At 42.6% G+C, this 12,002-nt stretch overlaps 1 protein-coding gene and 1 long non-coding RNA gene across 2 annotated transcripts in view; one reads left to right on the forward strand and one right to left on the reverse strand.

Moving 5' to 3' along the window:
- Positions 1-502: 502 nt before the first annotated feature.
- Positions 503-12,002, forward strand: part of LOC127927211 (focal adhesion kinase 1-like) — a gene marked incomplete at its 5' end in the record, with an annotated part of 16,695 nt that continues 5,195 nt past the window's right edge. Inside the window, 6 exons of the mRNA XM_052513183.1 lie at positions 503-753; positions 978-1,055; positions 1,237-1,344; positions 2,260-2,377; positions 7,647-7,689; positions 9,819-9,880. Of these exons, the coding sequence (XP_052369143.1) occupies positions 503-753; positions 978-1,055; positions 1,237-1,344; positions 2,260-2,377; positions 7,647-7,689; positions 9,819-9,880 (660 nt within the window). The remainder of the gene's footprint in view (positions 754-977; positions 1,056-1,236; positions 1,345-2,259; positions 2,378-7,646; positions 7,690-9,818; positions 9,881-12,002) is intronic.
- Positions 3,795-5,650, reverse strand: LOC127927210 (uncharacterized). Its single transcript, XR_008126623.1, has 5 exons — positions 5,563-5,650; positions 5,011-5,149; positions 4,734-4,872; positions 4,043-4,459; positions 3,795-3,905 (listed from the first exon to the last, which is right to left on the reverse strand). It is a non-coding gene; the product is annotated as an uncharacterized LOC127927210 (long non-coding RNA).

Here is a 12,002-nt window from a genome sequence, read left to right on the forward strand (position 1 = left end):
GATGCTCCTCCAAGTTAATATTTGCATAATTAGAACATCTTGTTTTTTTACCCATTTCAGATTCGTGTAAATGCTTTCAAGGATCAAATGAAGTGTCGTCATCCTAGAAAATCAGATTAGATTCAGCAATTTGTCTTTTCCACTTTTTGAATTTCAAAGCATAGATTTGTGATTTGTTTGTGATTTTTCTTTGGAATGCTTGTAATTAGTGAGAGTGATGGGAGGAGAAGGTGCAGAGACAGATAGAGTTTCTGCTTTTACAGGATGCAGATGATCTTATTGTCATGACTCATTATTGGGCTGTGGTGTCAGAGGCTCCTGGTGTGGATGTGTCTATGAGTCATCTGATAGGATGCTGAGGAATGACTCTTCTAAGGAATAATAATGCTCAGAGTTGACTTTGTGTTGAGAGTCAATCCAAACACGTACTGTATGATCATTTAGTTGTGTTGATGATGTTTTGATAATCACTATTTGTAGCTGTAGCCTTATAATTGATAAGGATGTTCAATTTTTCCTACCCTCAGTCTTTATTTGTTGTTAGTAACTTTATTGTTACAAAGACATGTAGGAGTCCTTACCCTTTGTATCTCTCTCTCTCCACTCTCCAAGGCTAAACCACTAAGGAAACTCATCCAGCAGACCTTCAAACAATTTGCCAACCTAAACGATGAACAGAGTATTCACAAGTTCTTTGAGATCCTGTCTCCCATTTACAGATTCGACAAGGAATGTTTTAAATGTGCCCTTGGGGTAAGTAGGCTAGTGATAGACGCTTCACTATCCCACTGTGATAACGGTTGGCTGTCCTCAGGGAAACCCTGTCTGGTAGGGTTCCAGATAGGAAGAGCTCAGCTCAGTAGCCTTCATGCCGTGTTTCACAGTGACACCTGCTGGGCACATCAAACACTGTTGCTTCTTCAATCTGTCTGTCTGTCTGTCCTGTCTGTCTCTGTGTCCATCTCTCTGTATTCTAGTCCAGTTGGATTATCTCTGTGGAGCTTGCCATTGGACCTGAGGAGGGCATCAGCTACCTGACAGACAAAGGCTCAACTGTGAGTTACTGCTGAGTTATCAAGCCTGTCCTTTATTCACATTCTTCTGTACATTTTGTACAATTGCATTTCCTACCCAATTCAGGTCTTATTCAGTCGTTCAGTGACGTTCAGGCTAGCCAGGAAGATGATAACCACCATGGATGTTTCGTTCTGTGCTTTCTGTTCTGTCTGTGTTCAGCCGACACATCTGGCCAACTTCACCCAGGTACAGACCATCCAGTACTCCAGCACGGAGGACAAGGTGCGCCAGGGGATGCTGCTGCTCAATGTGGCTGGAGCCCCTGAGGTACCGTGTGTGTGTGTGTGTTTGTGTGTGTGTGTGTGTGTTTGTGTGTGTGTGTGTGTGTGTGTGTGTGTGTGTGTGTGTGTGTGTGTGTGTGTGTGTGTGTGTGTGTGTGTGTGTGTGTGTGTGTGTGTGTGCGCGAGAGAGAGTATCTCAGTTAGAGGTGACTGTAGGTCAATCCGTAAACTAGCAGAGTCAGCAGATAGGCTAGGCTATACTTCCCCCCTCATCACTGTCCTTGTGCCTGCTCTGCTGCCTGGCTGACTACTGACTGACTGACTACTGACTGACTGACTACTGTGTGTGTGTGTGTGTGTGTGTGTGTGTGTGTGTGTGTGTGTGTGTGTGTGTGTGTGTGTGTGTGTGTGTGTGTGTGTGTGTGTGTGTGTGTGTGTGTGTGTGTGTGTGTGTGTGTGTGTGTGTGTGTGTGTGTGTGTGTGTGTGTGTGTGTGTGTGTGTGTGTGAGCATGTATGAATTCAGTAACATGCCCTGCAGTGGCCTCAGTGAAGTTATTTCCAGCACTGTGGCTGGTTGACAGATGAGGAACTCTGAGCAGTAAACACTTGATTGACCACTAAGGGATTCTCCACCCCTGATACTAGCAAAACTCCTCCCTGCATGGGTTCTTCGATGGACTGTGTGTGTGTGTTCGTCCTCTCACTTCTCTCCTTTGATGTGCTGTGCATTGTCCTAAATGGAGGTCTCAGCTGGAGGAGGTAGCCCTGCTGATGAAGCCTCTTTGTTGTCTGTCTGTCTGTCTGTCTGTCTGTCTGTCTGTCTGTCTGTCTGTCTGTCTGTCTGTCTGTCTGTCTGTCTGTCTGTCTCTCTGTCTGACTGTCTGTCTGTCTGTCTGTCTGTCCTGTCTGACTGTCTGTCTGTCTGTCTGACTGTCTGTCTGTCTGTCTGTGTGTCTGCAGCCTCTGACGGTGACCACAGCGTCTCTGAACACGGCAGAGAACATGGCGGACCTGATAGATGGATACTGTCGCCTGGTCAACGGAGTCTCCCAGTCCTTCATCGTCCGCGTTCAAAAGGGTACGCTAACACTGCTGCTGACACCTTTACACTGAGTGGAGGGGTTTTACACACACCCACAATAACAACAGGATCTGGATAATAACAAGGCCGACACAGAGAAAGAGGGAACGTCTCCTTTTCCTCTATGTAGTGGAAGTTCAGACTGACATGCTGCTGACACCTTTACACTGAGTGGAGGGGTTTTACACACACCCACAATAACAACAGGATGTGGATAATCTGACACAGAGAAAGAGGGAACGTCTCCTTTTCCTCTATGTAGTGGAAGTTCAGACTGACATGCTGCTGACACCTTTACACTGAGTGGAGGGGTTTTATGTAACAACTGGATAATAACAAGGCCGACACAGAGAAAGAGGGAACGTCTCCTTTTCCTCTATGTAGTGGAAGTTCAGACTGACATGCTGCTGACACCTTTACACTGAGTGGAGGGTTTTATACACACCCACAATAACAACAGGATGTGGATAATAACAAGGCCGACACAGAGAAAGAGGGAACGTCTCCTTTTCCTCTATGTAGTGGAAGTTCAGACTGACATGCTGCTGACACCTTTACACTGAGTGGAGGGTTTTATACACACCCACTAACAACAGGATCTGATAATAACTGTCTTTTCCTCTCAGACTGACATGCTGCTGACACCTTTACACTGAGTGGAGGGGTAACAACAGGATCTGGATAATAACAAGGCCGACACAGAGAAAGAGGGAACGTCTCCTTTTCCTCTATGTAGTGGAAGTTCAGACTGACATGCTGCTGACACCTTTACACTGAGTGGAGGGTACACACCCACAATAACAACAGGATGTGATAATCTGTCTCCTTTTCCTCTATGTAGTGGAAGTTCAGACTGACATGCTGCTGACACCTTTACACTGAGTGACTTTATACACACCCACTAACAACAGGATCTGGATAATAACAAGGCCGACACAGAGAAGAGAAAGAGGAACGTCTCCTTTTCTCTATGTAGTGGAAGTTCAGACTGACATGCTGCTGACACCTTTACACTGAGTGGAGGGTTTTATACACACCCACAATAACAACAGGATGTGGATAATAACAAGGCCGACACTGAACGTCTCCTTTTCCTCTATGTAGTGGAAGTTCAGACTGACATGCTCTGACACCTTTACACTGAGTGGAGGGGTTTTATACACACCCACAATAACAACAGGATCTGGATAATAACAAGGCCGACACAGTCCTTTTTCTATGTAGTGGAAGTTCAGACTGACATGCTGCTGACACCTTTACACTGAGTGGAGGGGTACACACCCACAATAACAACAGGATCTGGATAATAACAAGGCCGACACAGAGAAAGAGGAACGTCTCCTTTTCCTCTATGTAGTGGAAGTTCAGACTGACATGCTGCTGACACCTTTACACTGAGTGGAGGGTTTTATACACACCCACAATAACAACAGGATCTGGATAATAACAAGGCCGACACAGAGAAAGAGGGAACGTCTCCTTTTCCTCTATGTAGTGGAAGTTCAGACTGACATGCTGCTGACACCTTTACACTGAGTGGAGGGTTTTTACACACCCACAATAACAACAGGATGTGGATAATAACAAGGCCGACACAGAGAAAGAGGGAACGTCTCCTTTTCCTCTATGTAGTGGAAGTTCAGACTGACATGCTGCTGACACCTTTACACTGAGTGGAGGGGTTTTATACACACCCACAATAACAACAGGATGTGGATAATAACAAGGCCGACACAGAGAAAGAGGGAACGTCTCCTTTTCCTCTATGTAGTGGAAGTTCAGACTGACATGCTGCTGACACCTTTACACTGAGTGGAGGGGTTTTATACACACCCACAATAACAACAGGATCTGGATAATAACAAGGCCGACACAGAGAAAGAGGGAACGTCTCCTTTTCCTCTATGTAGTGGAAGTTCAGACTGACATGCTGCTGACACCTTTACACTGAGTGGAGGGGTTTTATACACACCCACAATAACAACAGGATCTGGATAATAACAAGGCCGACACAGAGAAAGAGGGAACGTCTCCTTTTCCTCTATGTAGTGGAAGTTCAGACTGACATGCTGCTGACACCTTTACACTGAGTGGAGGGTTTTACACACCCACAATAACAACAGGATGTGGATAATAACAAGGCCGACACAGAGAAAGAGGGAACGTCTCCTTTTCCTCTATGTAGTGGAAGTTCAGACTGACATGCTGCTGACACCTTTACACTGAGTGGAGGGTTTTATACACACCCACAATAACAACAGGATGTGGATAATAACAAGGCCGACACAGAGAAAGAGGGAACGTCTCCTTTTCCTCTATGTAGTGGAAGTTCAGACTGACATGCTGCTGACACCTTTACACTGAGTGGAGGGGTTTTATACACACCCACAATAACAACAGGATGTGGATAATAACAAGGCCGACACAGAGAAAGAGGGAACGTCTCCTTTTCCTCTATGTAGTGGAAGTTCAGACTGACATGCTGCTGACACCTTTACACTGAGTGGAGGGTTTTATACACACCCACAATAACAACAGGATCTGGATAATAACAAGGCCGACACAGAGAAAGAGGGAACGTCTCCTTTTCCTCTATGTAGTGGAAGTTCAGACTGACATGCTGCTGACACCTTTACACTGAGTGGAGGGGTTTTATACACACCCACAATAACAACAGGATGTGGATAATAACAAGGCCGACACAGAGAAAGAGGGAACGTCTCCTTTTCCTCTATGTAGTGGAAGTTCAGACTGACATGCTGCTGACACCTTTACACTGAGTGGAGGGTTTTTACACACCCACAATAACAACAGGATCTGGATAATAACAAGGCCGACACAGAGAAAGAGGGAACGTCTCCTTTTCCTCTATGTAGTGGAAGTTCAGACTGACATGCTGCTGACACCTTTACACTGAGTGGAGGGTTTTATACACACCCACAATAACAACAGGATGTGGATAATAACAAGGCCGACACAGAGAAAGAGGGAACGTCTCCTTTTCCTCTATGTAGTGGAAGTTCAGACTGACATGCTGCTGACACCTTTACACTGAGTGGAGGGTTTTATACACACCCACAATAACAACAGGATCTGGATAATAACAAGGCCGACACAGAGAAAGAGGGAACGTCTCCTTTTCCTCTATGTAGTGGAAGTTCAGACTGACATGCTGCTGACACCTTTACACTGAGTGGAGGGGTTTTATACACACCCACAATAACAACAGGATGTGGATAATAACAAGGCCGACACAGAGAAAGAGGGAACGTCTCCTTTTCCTCTATGTAGTGGAAGTTCAGACTGACATGCTGCTGACACCTTTACACTGAGTGGAGGGGTTTTATACACACCCACAATAACAACAGGATGTGGATAATAACAAGGCCGACACAGAGAAAGAGGGAACGTCTCCTTTTCCTCTATGTAGTGGAAGTTCAGACTGACATGCTGCTGACACCTTTACACTGAGTGGAGGGGTTTTATACACACCCACAATAACAACAGGATGTGGATAATAACAAGGCCGACACAGAGAAAGAGGGAACGTCTCCTTTTCCTCTATGTAGTGGAAGTTCAGACTGACATGCTGCTGACACCTTTACACTGAGTGGAGGGGTTTTATACACACCCACAATAACAACAGGATGTGGATAATAACAAGGCCGACACAGAGAAAGAGGGAACGTCTCCTTTTCCTCTATGTAGTGGAAGTTCAGACTGACATGCTGCTGTGTTGTGTACTGTGGACAATAGACATGACTGTGTTAGAGCAGTGGTGGAAAGAGCTCCAGACTCCACTGCACTGAGGCTGGATTGTAGGGGTCACAGATTGATACATGTAATAGGATTTATTTGACCTTTACTTATACAGGTGTGAACATGAAGAACACATTGTTATTTACAATGACGACCTGTCAAACACATCAATACACATCAATTACACGATACACATCTATTTACACATCAATTACACAATACACATCTATATACACATCAATTACACAATACACATCTATATACACATCAATACACATCAATTACACGATACACGTCTATTTTCACATCAATTACCAAATACACATCTATATACACATCAATTACACAATACACATCTATTTTCACATCAATTACCAAATACACATCTATATACACATCAATTACACGATACACATCTATTTTCACATCAATTACCAAATACACATCTATATACACATCAATTACACAATACACATCTATATACACATCAATTACACAATACACATCTATATACACATCAATTACACAATACACATCTATATACACATCAATTACACAATACACATCTATATACACATCAATACACATCAATTACACAATACACATCTATTTTCACATCAATTACCAAATACACATCTATATACACATCAATTACACAATACACATCTATATACACATCAAGTACACATCTATATACACGTCAATTACACAATACACACCTATATTCACATCAATTACACAATACACATTTATATACACATCAATTACACAATACACATCTATATACACATCAATTACACAATACACATCTATATACACATCAATTACACAATACACATCTATATACACATCAATTACACAATACACATCTATATACACATCAATTACACAATACACATCTATATACACATCAATTACACATCTATATACAAATCAATTACACAATACACACCTATATTCACATCATTTACACAATACACATCTATATACACATCAATTACACAATACACATCTATATACACATCAATTACACAATACACATCTATATACACATCAATTACACAATACACATCTATATTCACATGAATTACACAATACACATCTATATACACATCAATTACACGATACACGTCTATATTCACATCAATTACACAATACACAAAAAGCAAACCCAAAACCCAAAAGGTAAAACATAATCATATGAAACATCTCCATTCGTCAGTAAGTGAGCCCACATTCATCCACGACCTCATATGTTTTGTAACTGATTTTCATTTCAGATTATAGGTGTGGTAATAATGTTGGAAATGGCATAATGTTTTTCCAGTAAGACTCTTCTCTACTTTAGGCTTATAAATTAAAGAATGTTACATATTTGATGTCTCATATTATGACATGATATTAATAATGATGAATGTGTGACTGTGGGCATTAGAATGCATCCTGTTGATGGACTGTAACTGTACTGCTAACCCGACATCTAACTCCCTTTAACAATCACCAACAGAGGGAGAGAGAGCGCTACCTTCCATCCCAAAGTCCACCCCGAAGTAAGTACATGTCTCTCTCTATCCTCTATCTCTCTCTCCTCTATATCTCTCTCTCTATCCTCTATCTTCTATCTCTTCTCTCTCTCCTATCTCTTCTCTCTCTATCCTCTATCACTCTCTCCTCTATATCTCTCTCCTATCTCTTCTCTCTTTCTCCTATCTCTTCTATTTCTTCTCTCTCTATCCTCTATATCTCTCTCCTCTATATCTCTCTCCCCTATCTCTTCTCTCTCTATCCTCTATCTCTCTCTCCTCTATATCTCTCTCCCCTATCTCTTCTCTCTCTATCTCTCTCTCCTCTATATCTCTCTCTCCTATCTCTTCTCTCTCTCTCCTCTATCTCTCTCTCCTCTATATCTCTCTCCTATCTCTTCTATCTCTTCTCTCTCTATCCTCTATATCTCTCTCTCCTATCTCTTCTCTCTTTCTCCTATCTCTTCTATTTCTTCTCTCTCTATCCTCTATCTCTCTCTCCTCTATATCTCTCTCTCCTATCTCTTCTATCTCTTATCTCTCTATCCTCTATATCTCTCTCTCCTATCTATTCTCTCTTTCTCCTATCTCTTCTATTTCTTCTCTCTCTATCCTCTGTCTCTCTCTCCTCTATATCTCTCTCATCTCTATATCTCTCTCTTTCTCCTATCTCTTCTATCTCTTCTCTCTCTCTCCTCTCTCTCCTCTCTCTATATATCTCGGCTCTCAAATAAATCAATTCAAGGGGCTTTATTGGCATGGGAACCGTGTTAACATTGTCAAAGCAAGTGAGGTAGATAATATACAAAAGTGAAATAAACAATAAAAATGAACAGTAAACATTACACATACAGAAGTTTCAAAATAATAAAGACATTACAAATGTCATATTATATATATATTTATCTCCTCTCTATCTCTCCTCTCTATATCTCCTCTCTCTATCTCTCCTCTCTCTATCTCTCTTCTCTCTCTATCCTCTATATCTCTCTCTCCTATCTCTTCTCTCTCTCCTATATCTCTATCCTCTATCTCTCTCTCCTCTATATCTCTCTCTATCTTCTATATCTCTCATCTCTATATCTCTTCTCCTATCTATCTCTTTCTCTATCTCTTCTCTCTCTCTCCTATCTCTTCTCTCTCTCTCTCTCTCTTCTCTCTCTCTCTCTCTCTCTCTCTCTCTCTCTATATATCTATCTCTTCTATCTCTTCTCTCTCTCTCCTCTCTCTCCTCTCTCTATATATCTCGGCTCTCAAATAAATGCAATTCAAGGGGCTTTATTGGCATGGGAACCGTGTTAACATTGTCAAAGCAAGTGAGGTAGATAATATACAAAAGTGAAATAAACAATAAAAATGAACAGTAAACATTACACATACAGAAGTTTCAAAATAATAAAGACATTACAAATGTCATATTATATATATATTTATCTCCTCTCTATCTCTCCTCTCTATCTCTCCTCTCTATATCTCTCCTCTCTATATCTCCTCTCTCTATCTCTCCTCTCTATCTCTCCTCTCTATCTCTCCTCTCTATATCTCCTCTATATCTCTCCTCTCTATCTCTCCTCTCTCTATCTCTCCTCTCTCTATCTCTCCTCTCTCTATCTCTCCTCTCTATCTCTCCTCTCTCTATCTCTCCTCTCTATCTCTCTCTCTCTCTCTCTCTCTATCTCTCCTCTCTATCTCTCCTCTCTATCTCTCCTCTCTATCTCTCCTCTCTCTATCTCTCCTCTCTATCTCTCCTCTCTCATCTGGAAAGTTTCTTCCAAGCAGCATATCATGTTTCAGTCAGGTGCTCTGAAAACCAACACAAGCCTTGCTCCCCTCCTACCGCTTCTTTTTGGCAGAATCATGAGGAATTTCTCTGACCCTGTTTAGAGTCCCCGCCCCTCTGACCCCCCAACCCTTTAACCATATCCTATTGGAAGTACTGATGGGCCTACTTATCGGGATCCCCCAGCAGCACCCCTGCCAAACATGCCCTGCCAGTGAATGGAATGGTCCTGGAACTGTCTGTAACAGAGCCCAGTCATAGTGCCACAGTGTGGACAGGCCAGTCTGTCTTTCTGTTCTGTTGTCTGGTGACTGGAGAAACCATCCTTTCACAAGGAAATGTACAGCACTCATCTGTTCAAACCTGTATTCCACAGAGTCTCCAACCATGAGAAGCGTCTGGATGGGGGGGTCCGGACAAGGGTTGCATGTGTCTCAGGTAGGACCTTTTCACACTCTCTTTTCACGTCTCCTGGGTTTGGGGTCGGAAGAGGTTTGGGGTCAGATGAGGTTTGGGGTCAGATGAGGTTTGGGGTCAGATTAGGTTTGGGGTCAGACGAGGTTTGGGGTCGGAAGAGGTTTGGGGTCAGATGAGGTTTGGGGTCAGAAGAGGTTTGGGGTCGGAAGAGGTTTGGGGTCGGAAGAGGTTTGGGGTCGGAAGAGGTTTGGGGTCGGAAGAGGTTTGGGGTCGGAAGAGGTTTGGGGTCGGAAGAGGTTTGGGGTCGGAAGAGGTTTGGGGTCGGAAGAGGTTTGGGGTCAGAAGAGGTTTGGGGTCAGAAGAGGTTTGGGGTCGGAAGAGGTTTGGGGTCAGATGAGGTTTGGGGTCAGAGGAGGTTTGGTATTGTACTGGGACTGTGAAGCTGTTGATACGTTGTCTTGTTGGGCTTTGCCATGGTAACAAAACAGTTTTCCACACAGAAGCCTTTACTGAAATGAGTATCTTCCATGTTAACTATCCCATAATTGACTGGTTTATTAGTGCATGCAGTGGTGACAGACAGGATGCAGAGATGTCAGTAGAATACTTGTGATGATTGACAGCCCATCAGTCAGCTAGATGTCTGACATGTACTTTGATATGAGCACTCTGATGCTCCGGTGGAGCTGAACACATAGTATCAGTAGAATAATGAAAGTACATATGGCTCCCTCTTCCTACACAATGTTCACCACATCCTAGTGGGCTGTTGAAGCACAATACAAGCTACATTACAGGTTATAGTCTTCTGGTCCTATCTGGCAATGCCTAGGTTGAGTCCCAAATGGGACCCTATCCCCTTTATAGGGCACTATTTTTTACCAGGTTCCATAGGGATCCGGTGATGTGGTTTGTTGGTGATCTAGCTGATATATTGGTGCAGTCTGGCCTAGATTTAGGTTCACATTCTTGGGGGGGGGTTCATTTATTGGCACCTGTAAAACATCACTATGAATCAACCATCAGTCTGTTATCAGACGGCTCTGTAGAACATCACTATGAATCAACCATCAGTCTGTTATCAGACGGCTCTGTAAAACATCACTATGAATCAACCATCAGTCTGTTATCAGACGGCTCTGTAAAACATCACTATGAATCAACCATCAGTCTGTTATCAGACGGCTCTGTAAAACATCACTATGAATCAACCATCAGTCTGTTATCAGACGGCTCTGTAAAACATCACTATGAATCAACCATCAGTCTGTTATCAGACGGCTCTGTAAAACATCACTATGAATCAACCATCAGTCTGTTATCAGACGGCTCTGTAAAACATCACTATGAATCAACCATCAGTCTGTTATCAGACGGCTCTGTAAAACATCACTATGAATCAACCATCAGTCTGTTATCAGACGGCTCTGTAAAACATCACTATGAATCAACCATCAGTCTGTTATCAGACGGCTCTGTAAAACATCACTATGAATCAACCATCAGTCTGTTATCAGACGGCTCTGTAAAACATCACTATGAATCAACCATCAGTCTGTTATCAGACGGCTCTGTAAAACATCACTATGAATCAACCATCAGTCTGTTATCAGACGGCTCTGTAAAACATCACTATGAATCAACCATCAGTCTGTTATCAGACGGCTCTGTAAAACATCACTATGAATCAACCATCAGTCTGTTATCAGACGGCTCTGTAAAACATCACTATGAATCAACCATCAGTCTGTTATCAGACGGCTCTGTAAAACATCACTATGAATCAACCATCAGTCTGTTATCAGACGGCTCTGTAAAACATCACTATGAATCAACCATCAGTCTGTTATCAGACGGCTCTGTAAAACATCACTATGAATCAACCATCAGTCTGTTATCAGACGGCTCTGTAAAACATCACTATGAATCAACCATCAGTCTGTTATCAGACGGCTCTGTAAAACATCACTATGAATCAACCATCAGTCTGTTATCAGACGGCTCTGTAAAACATCACTATGAATCAACCATCAGTCTGTTATCAGACGGCTCTGTAAAACATCACTATGAATCAACCATCAGTCTGTTATCAGACGGCTCTGTAAAACATCACTATGAATCAACCATCAGTCTGTTATCAGAC

The sequence above is a fragment of the Oncorhynchus keta genome, unplaced genomic scaffold (assembly GCF_023373465.1).
Source record: "Oncorhynchus keta strain PuntledgeMale-10-30-2019 unplaced genomic scaffold, Oket_V2 Un_contig_9806_pilon_pilon, whole genome shotgun sequence".
Lineage (NCBI taxonomy): Eukaryota > Metazoa > Chordata > Actinopteri > Salmoniformes > Salmonidae > Oncorhynchus > Oncorhynchus keta.